Source organism: Myxocyprinus asiaticus, chromosome 21 (genome assembly GCF_019703515.2).
Source record: "Myxocyprinus asiaticus isolate MX2 ecotype Aquarium Trade chromosome 21, UBuf_Myxa_2, whole genome shotgun sequence".
NCBI lineage: Eukaryota > Metazoa > Chordata > Actinopteri > Cypriniformes > Catostomidae > Myxocyprinus > Myxocyprinus asiaticus.
The window spans coordinates 29,885,403-29,899,685 of record NC_059364.1 but is presented as its reverse complement, the minus strand read 5'-3'; the positions used below and the strand labels follow the sequence as shown (position 1 = coordinate 29,899,685).

The following is a 14,283-nucleotide window of genomic DNA, read 5'->3' as shown; positions in this document are numbered from 1 at the left end:
CCTTGCCTCCACAGAATTATTAATTCCTTTTCCAAGTTCTCAGGATACAAAGTCAGTTGGTCTAAATCCAAAGCTTTGGCTCTGACAGCGTACTGTGCAGTAACGGCTTTCCAGCCGAGAGTCTTCCAGTGGCCCAAACAGGGCATTAAGTATTTGGGGATTTTATTCCCAGCAAATTTGTGTGATTTAGTTAGAGTTAATTTTGACCCTTTAATAAAAAGGTGGGCTTTACATTTATCGATGATTGGGAAGGTTAATGTTATTAAAATGAATTGTATTCCAAAATTTAACTACCTGCTACAATCTCTCCCTGTAGATGTCCCCCTCTCTTATTTCAAGCAATTTGATAGCATAGCGAAGTCCTTCATTTGGAATGGTAAACGTCCCGGAATGTATTTTAATAAGTTACATAGGCCGATAGACAAAGGAGGGCTAGGCCTACACAAGATTTTGTTTTATTACTATGCATTCAGTCTCAGACATTTGGCTCACTGGTCACTCCCACCTGAGAGAGCCCCTCCCTGGTTTGTTATTGAACAGGCAGTTCTTGCCCCTATTTCACCATTACAAAGCATCTCTATCAAACTAATCGGAAAAGTTAAGTTACACCCCGTTATTTCGCATTTACACTCGGTATGGACTAAAGTGTCCAGATTGTTTAAATTGGACATTTATTTACGTTGCCTCGAGCATATGGCAGAACCCAAGATTGTGTATTGGCAAGTCCCCTTTCTGCTGGCCAGAGTGGATTGTGAGGGGGGTTGCTACACTCGGTGACCTATATGAAAGTGGAGTGTTGAGATCGTTTGAAAACTTGGTCCAACATTTTGGGATCCCCAGACCTCAGTTTTATAGGTATTTACAACTGCGCCACCTGCTTTGTACTATTTTTGGGAGTAGCACACACCCCACTAAGGAGGTAGATGCTTTGGGAGAGGTGATTGCGGCTTTTGGAAAAGGTCATGAGGCATCAGTGTATTACTCCCTGTTAATTCAGAGTCTGGGGGACGGTGCCTTAACTTCTCTCAAGAGAGTTTGGGAGAAAGATTTCAACTTGGTATTGGAAGAAGGAGTGTGGGCTAAGATTCTTAAAAATGTTAAGTCTGCATCTAGAGATGCAAGGGTGCGTCTTATACAATTCAAAATTTTGCATAGATTTTATTGGACCCCCTCTAGACTGTATAGGCTTGGTCTTAAAGACACACCCACCTGCTGGAGATGCCAGTCGGAGGATGGAGACACGGCCCATGTTTTTTGGTGGTGTGTCGAGATCCAGAAATTCTGGTCGAAGGTTCAGAATTTTGCGTGTGACGTTGTTGGCACTCGGGTTTCGTTTTGCCCCAGACTTTGTGTTCTGGGCAATGGGGTGGTCATCGATGTGGGGGATGGCCATACTGGGTTCTGACCTGTGTGACGATCGCCAGGCAGGTTATTTTGAGGGGTAGGAGGTCAGCTGGTGCGCCCCCATATCCGGAGTGGTGCACGGAGGTGGGGAGGGTGGCAGCTTATGAGGAGGTGTCCTCAGGAAGACGGAGTGGCTTGGATATGTTTATACGGAAATGGGGCAGGTATTTGGAGTTTTTGGAGGGCTCTCAGGTGGGGTGTGGAGAGAGTAGTGTAATATAGTTAGTATGATTATTATGTGTGTGTATATATGTATGTATGTGTATATATATATATATATATATATATATATATATGTATGTATGTGTATATATATATATATATATATATATATATAAAAATTTTTTTTTTTTTTTAATATATGTATATATATGTGTGTCTGTTTGATTTTTATTTCTATATATTTACTTATTTTTGTCCACAGGGTTGTTTTTTGGGGGGCGGGGTTGTGGGATTTAAATGTTGATTTTATATATATATATATATATATATATATATATATATATATATATATATATATATATATGTGTGTGTGTGTGTGTGTGTGTGTGTGTGTGTGTGTGTGTGTGTGTGTGTTTGTGTTTTGCATTTCATTGTTATGGTATGGTTTAATAAAAAAATGTTAATTACAAAAAAACAAAAATGGAGTCAGAGAAATTTTGAAGGCCTTCCCCTGCTGTGTGAGGAGTAACACACAGGATACAGACAATTTGAATACAGAGACCATGGAGACGATGTCTGGGATCTTAACTTGGCTCTAAATGGCTTGTGATGAGGAAAATTGGAAACAAACTCTCAATGGGAAACCAATAATATTTTGTTAATCTAGATTGTTGCTTGTATTTTACATAGTTTTTTTTGGCTCAAGTCCACTATTCAATGCCACAAAGACCATGTTCAATCTCACCCCAAAAACAATGCATGAGTTCAGGCAAACTGGTCAAACTGATTTGAAACTCACCAGTTTACATCTATTTAACATTGCAAATACTGTTGATTTCTAATGTATTATTGTTAATTTGATGAGTTTGAGACTAAGTGTGAAGACTCAAACTGCATCCGCATTTGTGTACTTTCAGAGTATGTACAGTATTTGATGAAGAACACACTTATCATCAGCTGTTAATTCATTTTGTCTTTAGGTATGCAGGTGCGTAGTATGTACTTCATCCGTGAACATGGGCATTGTCATGTGACCCAAATATATGACCTAATAACAACTCAAGTACAATTTCATTAGAAGGAACAATTTTCTATCACTTACAGTTGTAAAGAGCTGCCCGACTCATGGATTTCTACTGTTGTTTTTTAAATTCAGCACTTTGAGTAGGACTGCTTTTGCTTTGAATATGAATTCAGCACTTTGAATCATTCAGTTTTTGCCATACTATTTACAAGGGTAGTATGCATATTTGGACACGGGGCATGTTCAATCTCCCCTACACCCCCACAATCCAAATACCTGTGTTATGCAATACCCTTCAGCTCTACTGTCTAGAATACTGATGAAATGCCTGTACATAAGAGATTTATACTAAACACATTGGTAGAGTTCCATTAAGTTTTCCAGGATTAACTTTTGATTTGAGGACAGAAAGTTGTATATTTTCTTTAATAATCATAAAATGGAATACAAATGTTGTCTCAAATACATAGAAGACTCTAAAAACTAAAAAGGTGTAAAACATCTGAGGAAGGTTTCGTAGGATAAGAAGTCTGCCACTCATAGCAGACCAAACAGGTAGAGACGGAGTGCAGAGCTCTCTTTAGCACATAACGATAAAAATCTTCAGGCACAGTCACCATAGAGTGGGATGTGTGTCATTACAAAAGTGTGGAGATTTGGCTTTTGTAATCAGCACACACAACACAATCATACAGATTGTAACACAAGAAATCTGTAAACAAATGTTCTCCTTAAAAAATGTCTCATATTCACTGACTAGGCGCTTTCTGTAGGAATAAGGGGAAAAAGGCCATCGAGCAACTCCAGCGTAAGGGGCCGTTCAGACCAAACAGGTTCTTGCACTAAAAAAACTAAACTTCATGCAAAGAACTGAACAGAATGCAGGTGTCTCGAGGTGCGTTAGGTAAGTTCTAAATTGACACATCATCTTATAAATGCAAGACACTGAAAAAAAACAGTGAGACTTGGTGCAAAGGTCAATGGTGTCCGTCCGACGCACGTTTACATATAAAAAAACAGAAAAAAATAAAAACAGTAAAGACCGACACTAAAATGCGTTCGCTGTGAACGACCCCTAAAAATAGCATAAAAAAAAAATAAAAAAGGTGAATAAACAGAGCATTGTTCAAAATGTATTCACGTCCTGAGTTTTTAAAACATAAAAAAAAACATAAAAGGCCCAAAAAAAGAATAATTCCAAACACGTAAGGTTTTACAGTAAACGAGTTTGATTGTTTTCAGGCCCATAATGGTCACTTGAGCATACTTAAATAAATCAGTTAACACAGAGGGTGGGGCTCATCTATTCCGCTGGTGAATTGCTAGTCTGTCAGGAAAAGGGGTGGGGGGTCTATTGGCAGCAGGAGCTGTGGTCCAGCTCTAAACAGAGATGGCCTGTCACTCAAGGCAGCAGTGTTCATCGGCGCGGTTGGTGTCGGGTTGGTCTGGGTAAAGGTGCCACGGCACAGGAAGGCGTTGAGGCAGAGGCTGCAGCATCCTCTGCCTCCTCCAGCTCTCCCTGGAGCTCCTGACTAACACTGGACTGCAGTGCTGCTGGTGTCAACCACTCCTTTGGCAGACAGCTCTGCAGAAAGGGCACACAAGAGCTGAAGTAGGCCAGCCGGTTCACCCAGCGTGGGATCTCTCGACCACAGAGGATCTGGCACAGACATCAGAGATATAACATGAGATTTTGGCTCTTTGTGGCAACGTGGGTCTTTCCAAGAAGGTATGTTCACCCCAAAAATGAAAATTCTGTCATAATTTACCCACCCTCATGTAGTTCCAAAACGTTATTTTTTTTCTGTGAAACACAGAAAAAAACAAAAAACAAAACAAAACAGGAAAGCATCATAAAAATATCTGCCATTTTACTTGTGATTTGTGTGAAAGGGAATAAGTAATTGTTGTTGTAGCGCCACTAGTGTTTATTCAACCAGGAAACTGTCGCCATACGTACAAAGAGCCACGCTAAAATAATTTTGCAAAAATGATGGTATAGTAACATGATTCTAGGAGAACAGGTTGGAAAAAAAAAAAAATGGCAGAATTTTCAGTTTTGGATGAAATTTTCCTTTAATAGATTATAGTTCCTTTAACTTACCTCTGATAATGCCGAGGAAAAATGATTGCAGTTCTTGTGCATAAGGTGGTAGGCATTACCCTTATATTCCTTTCCCATTTCCTCCACAATTCTCTCCACATCCTCTTCCGTGAAGTCTGTACTCCCCAAAACAATGGCTTCTCTGATAGGGCAGGTAAAAAGGAAAGAGGGTGTGTGTGTAAGAGAGAGACCGAGTGAGCTAAAAAAGGGGAAGTGGTTTTTACTGACATGACCTTTGAGTCAGATCAGTACTGTGATTTCTATTCTAAGACTCACTTAAATTTGAACGTCTCTCCGAGTTCTGTGGCATCACCAGGTGTTATCTCAAATATACCTGAAAAAGGATAAGGGTGTCCTCCGTAGGCAAACTCTGCAATAAATTGGAAAATGTTAAGCATTGGGATACTTTCATCAGACTTTAAATCTCAAGCAGCTGTATCTTAAGAATGTATGTTCTGTACATGGTGTCAATTAAAACATTTATGAGCACATACATACTGAAACAAAGATTTCTGCTGTAAAAATATGCTACAGGTCAGACTGTTATCTGTCTGACCTGTAGCTCAGCTGCCTATCTATCTGAAAATTGTATTCAGTTACTAACATACCTTGGCTGTGCTTTGATTCGTCTCTATTGATCTGGGTGTGTTTAGGTTCACACAGATGAAATTCAAGAATGCAAACATTACAGATTTGCCAATTAAAGCCTCCTCTACTTATTCTAAACTGTGGAAACCTTTGAGGGCAGTAAATGGCAAACAATTTCAAGGTATTTTCCTGTTGCATCAACAAGACATCTATGATGTGAGGATTAGTCATATGTTCAGACAACCTCCCTTTCTTTGTTGCAGTCATGCAAGTTAAATTCATGATTACCGAGTAACTTCATTTCTGTGGCTGAGTCATAGCACAAGCATTACCTCTGCCATAGATCTCAATTCCTGAGTGAAAGACTCCAATTCCCAGAGAGGTAGTGAACTCATTGATCCAGTACTATAAGGCAATAAAACATGTGAGTCACAAACAGTAAAGTGGTAAAAGTGTTTCAAGGACAACTGAGTCATCCTACTGTTTTGATATTGAATTGTTGTTTAATGACATGGTCATGAACAGTGGTTAAATCATATATTATGTTTAATAATGGGTCTTTGTTTACTCAAATTCTCATTCCTTATAATGAACGGTTCATAAATATGGACTCTAGTTATCTAGAAATGGATTATAGTCATTTCAAGCATAATCACCTGTCATATTTAATTCTTACTTGGAATCCAAGTGGAGTCTGTAGGCTTACTTTACATTTTCTGTGCTGATTATTGACAAAAATGTGTGGGATTCTGTGGATTCTGAGAGTACGATATTCTTATAAGCACTTGAAAGCAAAATTAGCCAAAGCATTATTATTATTTTTTTTAAATGCACGGCAGGAATGTATAGAACATTTTGAATGACTGGTGTTCAAATTCTGTGGAAATCTGCAGAACTTTCTGCAGAATTCTGTAGGCTCGGATTCTTTTGTTCACGCTCTCACATATAAAGACTAAACAATATCAAAAAGACATCTAACGTTTCCATTTGAAGTGAGACATCATAAGCCAGCTATAAACATTTTTAAAGAAACTGGGCCTAAAATGAATTATGAATGTTTCAGTTTAAATTGCAAATGGCCGTGTCTACCACGTAACTATTAGTAATCAATTAGACAATATGAATTGCTGGGCAAGGGTTACAAAATGCTGATTCAGAGCAAAGGCTATTCAAAATGAACAAATAGGTATGTTTGAATATGTACAGATTCGAAAACCTTTGTGGTCACACCCCAATGTATCTGATTAACACTTTTATTGTCTTAGGATCATTTTTGACCCAGGACAGGTAAAGAATGCGTTATAAATTTTGCATGGTTTTTGGTACTAGAACCTAACGTTGTGACTTTGTCAAAACAAACAAAATAAAATAAGAAACCTCTTTTTGTATATAATAGTTTAAGAGAAAGGTCAATTTAAAACAAATTGTTCCTTCTATTGTCTTAACTGGTCAATTTTGACCCGTACTGGAAGAACCAGTTTTGGCCCTTCACCTTCAGACTTTCTGGATGTTATGCAGATTTAAATCGTTTTTTTTTTTTTTTGTGTGAATCAAATTTGCACTTAAATGTAAAAATAATTTACATTTTCTTAGATTTAGCCCCTAGCCCTGCGCTACTCAACACGTGGCACTGCGGCCCGTGTTATGATATCATCATTAGAGTATCAGCACCCTATCAAATCTGTGTGAACTATGAGGCGTCCACTATTATTATTACAGGATTAATTCTAGTTCTCTACATTGCTGAATCGCATTAGAGAGGAAATTCAACTGCAAGAGTATATTACAAATAAATAAGTAATAATAATAATAACAACATCTGAGTATGGCTGATGTTAGTCAGTCTGCCCGCACATTCATACACAGTACATGTGTCAAACATGTGCGCTTGCAATCTCACTTGAGAGTTACTCAGCATGGCGCGAATCTGTCAAAAACAGTATTTACAGGAAAAAAAATAACAGTTTTTCCTGCAGTGACGACATTGAGACGTCTTTACGCAAATGCTTTTTAGTGATCTACTTCAGCGCAAAACGCTAAGGGGTGAACAAATTTTTATGACTTGTCACTGAAGGACTTTTAGTGCTAATTTTGGCTAGATCGCTCTTGTTTTTGAACACATCTCTTGTGTATGTGATGTTGAACACTCGTGATGTTTGCTAGTTGACAAATCACAGTGACAACATAACTGATCTATATCAGAAAATCGAACTGTTACACCCCTTTTGTTTAAAATAATTACTAAAAGGGATAGTTCACACAAAAATAAAAATTCTCTCATAATTTCCTCACCCTCATGCCATCCCAGATGTGTATGACTTTCTTTCTTCTGCAGAACACAAATGAAGAATTTTAGAAGAATATTTCAGCTCTGTAGGTAGTATACAATGCAAGTGAATGGTGGCCAGAACTTTGAAGCTCCAAAAAGCACATAAAGGCAGCATAAAAGTAATCCATACAACTCCAGTAGTTAAATCCATATATTTGGAAGCGATATGATAGGTGTGGGTGAGAAACAGATAAATATTTGTCTTTTTTTTTTTTTTTTTTTTTTTTTTACTATAAATCTCCACTTTCACTCTCACATCTGTAAGTCATATGTGGCGTCTGTTTAGTTTAACTTTCACATCTGAAAGTGAAAGTGGAGATTTATAGTTATAAAACCAAGGACTTAAATATTGACATGTCTCTCATCCGCAGAGCAGAGATATTTTTTCTAAATAGTCATCATTTGTCTTTAGCAGAAGAGAGAAAGTCATACACATCTGGGATGGCATGAGGGTGAGTAAATGATGAGAGAATTTTCATTTTTAGGTGAACTATTCCTTTAACTAACAGTCCAACATTCTTCCTATAAAAATGTTAATTATATATATATATATATATATATATATATATATATATATATATATATATATATATATATATATATATATATACACATACACACACACACACACACACACACACACACACACACCGATCAGCCACAACATTAAAACCACCTGCCTAATATTGTGCAGGTCCCCCTCGTGCCGCCAACAGTGCCAAAACAGCACCAACCCACATCTCAGTATAGCATTCTGAGATGATATTCTTCACACCACAATTGTACAGAGCGGTTATCTGAGTTACCGCAGACTTTGTCAATTGGAACCAGTCTGGCCATTCTCTGTTGACCTTTCTCATCAACAAGGCATTTCCATCTGCAGAACTGCCACTCACTGGACGTTTTTTTGCACCATTCTGAGTAAACTCTAGAGACTGTTGTGTGTGAAAATCCCAGGAGATCAGCAGTTACAGAAATACTCAAACCAGCCCATCTGGCACCAACAATCATCCATGCAATTATCTAATCAGCCAATTGTGTGGCAGCAGTGCAGTGCATAAAATCATGCAGATACGGGTCAGGAGCTTCAGTTAATGTTCACATCAACCATCAGAATGGGGAAAAAAATGTGATCTCAGTGATTTAGACTGTGGCATGATTGATGGTGCCAGATGGGCTGGTTTGAATTACTGCTCATCGGTCGAGCTGACGGTTCACCACTATCGTTCCAGGTTTTAATAATGCGTTGGACAGTTCTTAACCCAATTCCAGTGATTTCAGCAATATTCTTAGTTGTTTTCTTTGCTTGATGCAGGCCAATAATTTGCCCCTTCTGAAACACAATAACATCTTTTCCATGACCATGGGATACTTCTTCTGACATGGTTGTTTAAGAAATGAGAAGCTACACACTGCATCAGTTAGGGAGGGTTAAAATAATTGTTGCCAGCTGAAACATATTAATCACTACAATAATGATCCAATCATAGGCTCTTAAGTAACCGCTTATTTAAATCCAAATGGCAACTTTTTTTTGGCCAGGCAGTGTATTTAACAATGTTGCTGACTTGCGAGTTCCCAGCATGCACTGCAACATGAATAAATGATGCGGTTATAGGTTTATTTTTTTCTGTTTGCTGGCTTTATTTATGCTGTTATTGTTGTTTTTAGTTGCCACTGTTAGTCAGTTGTGTGTGGTGATGTTAGGAGCTCATCTTTTAACTTAATGAGATTTGTTGATTGTCACTGTTATTGAGGTTTGTGTGTTAAGGGTTTAGGTCTATTGGTAGTCTATGTCAAACAATTATGTACTTGCCTTGTAAGACATACTTTTCTTAAGAGGCAAAGATTGCAGTTAACTTCATTTAAAAAGTAATTTAAAACCATAGATAAGATTGAAAGGATGACAAAATGAAAGTTCTCGTATTGCGACTTGATAGTTGGCTGAACAAGACATTTTTAAAATGGGTAAAAGGCCTATTGGATTTTTTGTTTCTCCTAAAACATTAGATGGCACCTTCCTAAACCCCTGTAACACTGCAATAAATAGCTTAACATTAGTGGAAATAGATTTGATAAAGTGGATGTGCAATGTGGGCCCATTTGTCAAATAGGCATAAAATTTCAATACTTTTCTACAAGAATTTAGAAGTTGAGATGTTATCAAATGCCAAAGGTGACTGAAATAGTTAATAGTTTTTAGTGCTCAAAAATGACCCAAAGGACAAAAAAGGTGGCACTTTCTTAATTGCATAAGAGGGTTTTTAACCAGTCTGTTGTTAGAGCAAGTCTGTGACAGCTGCCCTCAATTGATAACGTGTCACCAAAAACACAATGTCGGCAAGCCAGCAGGTTTCTAGAGGCAAGATAACACTCTGTGGCATAGTTTCAGTGCATTGCACAAAAATAAATACATTTGTAGTACATTCTTACCTACACCTAAAAGCAGACAAAATGGACCCATTCACAATTTTTTCAACTCAAACTGCTCCATATCACAAATTAAGAATTGTGGTACAGTGATTACAGTGAAGTTGTGTAATTACCTTCTGTTATGTTGAAATATATTTTGTTTTGCTTTATGTTCATAAATCCCTAAATAATCATTACAAATGTGTGTAAACGGGTGACAGTTATCCAACCCTCCTCCTTCAGGGTTGTGAAATAATATACTTATCCCTTTGCCCTCAATTACATCAAAGCTTATTAGACATATCCTTCATCACAGAACTAGGGATTAGTTTCTCTGGGCTCTAACACCTCAGCAACAGAGTGATTTTCTGCAAGAATATTCTCATGCCAATAGAGCCGTGATTAGACAATAAAATAAGCTCAGGCATGAACTAAGTGGGAGATCCGCCACTGATAATTTCCTATGGGAACAGCTGGGGGCCTCCTCGTTTCAATATGACAAATAAAAGCCTCATTGTTATGCTAGAACATGGGCTTACGACATCAATGTCTTTTAAGAAAACAAATATCTGAAGCCATATGTGTCCATAGATATCATGGACAAATGACACTTAACAAGATTCAAAATTACACACTGGACTTGTCTGTTAAAGACTGATTACTAGTGACAAAGTTCTGATTTCCACTTTCAGATATGGTAGCTGTATTGGGCTGGTGATCTCTCACCCATTTGTGTTCTTGGTTTAACCATGGCCATACAACTTTTACTGCAATTCTTACTCAAATTTAAGATTTATTACTTTTCTTTTAAAAAAGTGGCTCAAATAATCTACTCTTAAAGGGATAGTTCACCCAAAAATGCAAATTCTCTCATCATTTACTCACCCTCATGCCATCCCAGATGTGTACTTTCTTCTGCTGATCACAAACTAAGATTTTTAGTGAAAAAGGAGATATATTTTGGTCTCTTCTCACCAAAACCGATTGGATCACTTCAGAAGACATGGATTAAACCATTGAAGTCATATGGATTACTTTTATGCTGACTTTATGTGCTTTTTGGAGTTTCTGAAGCCTGATTACCATTCACTTGCATTGTATGGACCTACAGAGCTGAAATATTCTTCCAAAAATCTTGTGTTCAGCAGAAGAAAGAAAGTCATACACATCTGGGGTGGCATGAGGGCGAGTAAATGAGAGAATTTTTGTTTGTGGGTAAATTATTCCTTTAATCTAGTCTTCAAAAAAATCTAGTTTTACAGGAATAGTTCACCTCAAAAGGACAATTCTGTCATTATTTATTTTTCCCTAGGTCTTATTTCTTCCGTGAAACACAATAGGTGAAGTTTTCAGTGACTCCGTTGTGTCAAGCACAAAAAAGGACAAAAAACTCCACCACAAAACCACAGTAAAAGTAGCCAAATCGAAACAGGCAAATCCAAGTGTTCCAAAGCGTTACAATCACTTTGTCATGATGCTTGTCTGGTCATGAGCCACCATATTTGATTTAAGCGCTTTATTAATTAATCGATTTGAGAGCATATAATGATTTAAATTTAGTTCTGTTCATTGCTCAAAGTGATCATAATGATTCAGAAGACTTGGAATACAGTGCAATAGTCATTTCGATTACTTCTACTTGGTTTTATGTTGTTTTTTATCCTTTTTCAAACTTGACAGACCAGAGTCACAACTCGGTGCGACATTATGGTGTGTTCACACTTGTAGTTCGGTTCTCTTGGTCCAGACCAAAAAAGAAAATGATACATTTAGTCCTGGTTCGCTTAGTGTTCACACTGGCATTTTTAACACCGAACCTAAAGATACAAAACAAAAGACATCAGGAAAAAGTCACAACCTGATTGGACAGCTTTTATGACGTATATTTTGCGACGGAACTTGCCGAACATCCAAAACAATGCTGGCTGCTGGGCGAAATGCGCTCATTGGATTTATGTATATATATGTGGTGGTATTTTTACCAGCTGAGATCAAACGAAGAGCTAATAAAATGTGTAAAGGAGTCAAAACAGCACCAGGAATTCCTCCGTTGCACACACAAACGAATATATGCTGCAAGGACTGCTGACGGCGGTTCCGATGCCTGTACCGAACTGTAATGGGCAACTAGGTATGCTTGAGGTCAGTATTAAAGGCAAATTACTTCCTGTTTTTGGTCCATTTAAATGTCTTTGGTCCATGTTGCGTTCATATATCAATCAAACCGCACCAGAGTTCATTTGGAAGCGGACCGAGTCCCACTATTCAGGGGGTCTCGGTCCGCTTGTTTGATGCACACCAAGGTTCGGATGGCAGCGTTCACACTTGTTCAAATGAACCGCACTAACAGAGCAATCACACCAGAGTTCGTTTTAATCGAACCAAACCTGCCAAGTGTGAATACATCCAAATTTTTATTTTTGGGTGAATTATTCCTTTAAACTCTATGAGAGAGAAAGGCCTAAAATAGTACAGAAGCCCAACATAGTACTCTGAGCGAAGAGGCCTAAGAAAAGCATACAGTATTTCTGTGACCCTGTTTCTAGGGGTCACTGAGACACATGAGACAAACTAAATCTTTAAGTGGAGACTGTTCACGTTACTCTGTGATAAATGACACTTGGAAGCTACTGTCAATTTTTCCAGTTATTTGCTTTAATCTTTCACCCACCCACTCATATTGTTCGTCTATAGCCCAACAGTCTAATTTAATTGTGATATATATATATATATATATAATTATATTATTAAGATGCATACTGGCCTGATTTTGTACCTCTTTAGAGAGCATCTGAAGACGTTCACCATCACTTCACAGCTGTCTAAGATCACACAGGTGGAGTCAAATGACAGTTGAATTAACTGGGTCGCAGCTCTTAGTTGATGACACTGAACTAGACTGTCAGATTGCAGTGCATAATGTTATTCTGCTAACAAACTCGATGATCTGTTACTGCGAATTTAGAGACTGTGATATTGTTAATGAAAGGACATAAAGACCGGACCCTATCTGATAAGGTGCCAAATCCATTTAAACTCAAAGTGTCCACATTGTACACGTTTCTGTATCTCCTTTCCATTGCATGTACTAATGGAGCTTAAGTCTTTCAGAATCGCATTTTGACTTGATTGATTTCTGTGCTGCCCGAAATTCTTGTCTTACCATATTTTGATCCACAGTCAACGGCTCTGGTCAAACTAAAGACAATACTACACACCGGAGCGAACGACTATATATTTGAGGATCATTGATTAAAATGACATACCATATCATAGACGTTCAGAATAACCGGCTCGTTTGCCATCACAGGGATGTCCGTGACGTGTTTTCTTTCACTTTAGCTGCCGACCAGCTGCTGCTCTCCTCCTCTCGCCTTTTCACTTCTCACCACACGTACTTCTCGTTCCCTTCAAAGCACCGTTGCTTCGTCCTCTTGACCTTTGCTGGCTTATAACGGTTTAGAGACATCTAAGAGCTGATCCTGAAAGTTTTTTTCATTTATTAATTTTTTTAGGCCACTTTTTTGTTGTCCAGTTACAAGGAGTAGCGACGCTGCTATGCTAACTACCGTTTAGCTTCATGACCAGCGGAGAGAAAAATGAACGATAGACAAGGATAAAATAAGAATATCCTTGAAGACTCAGCCATTCAGACGACGAAGAGACCTTGAACTTGAAGGGAAATGAAAGCAGATGTTTGTCAGTGAAAGAATGACGTTTTAGCACCCGAGATAAGAGCAGCCTTCCCCGTTTTGTGTGCTGGTGAGCTGAGTGCGCGTGCCTGATGATGATGCCCAACCTCACAGCAATGTAATACTGTCACTCAAATGCTTTTATAGAACACAAACAACATCCACTGGCTACACAGTTTATCTTTATATTAGTACATATGATATGTGCTTTGAGTTCGTGGAATTAATGCAAACAGTGGTTACGATAAATATGCACAGCTTTTTAAATATGTACAATGCCATTTAAAAGTCTGAGTCCACATTTAAAATCTGGGATTCGAAATCTAATTTGAAACCTTTCTAAGTCACTAATCCAAAATAAATTTTTTGACATTGACACATGCTAACTCCTTTGTAGAAAATGTTACATTTTCATGTTTACATTGAAGCACACAAGATGCTTTTTAGAACATTATTAAAATCATGCTGGGATAGCATGGATCATTAGAATTTCCAAAAATTTTGGAGCCCATATTATGGGATGAATATAGTATCAAAATGATTCACAAATGCATAAACACTTATCCAT

General features: G+C 37.9%; 1 protein-coding gene across 3 annotated transcripts; it reads right to left on the bottom strand.

The window, feature by feature from the left end:
• Positions 1-3,001: 3,001 nt before the first annotated feature.
• Positions 3,002-13,823, bottom strand: LOC127411774 (deubiquitinase DESI2). Of its 3 annotated transcripts, none has more exons than XM_051647520.1 (6): positions 13,290-13,823; positions 12,788-12,845; positions 5,615-5,687; positions 4,971-5,064; positions 4,695-4,836; positions 3,002-4,250 (listed from the first exon to the last, which is right to left on the bottom strand). In XM_051647520.1, exons 2-6 carry the CDS (start codon positions 12,812-12,814, stop codon positions 4,008-4,010), a joined length of 579 nt encoding a protein of 192 aa, XP_051503480.1. In that variant the 5' UTR covers positions 12,815-12,845; positions 13,290-13,823; the 3' UTR covers positions 3,002-4,007. The 3 variants fall into 3 exon arrangements, with proteins under 3 accessions (XP_051503480.1, XP_051503481.1, XP_051503479.1); XM_051647521.1 differs by having other exon boundaries at positions 12,800-12,845; XM_051647519.1 differs by lacking the exon at positions 12,788-12,845.
• Positions 13,824-14,283: the final 460 nt, after the last annotated feature.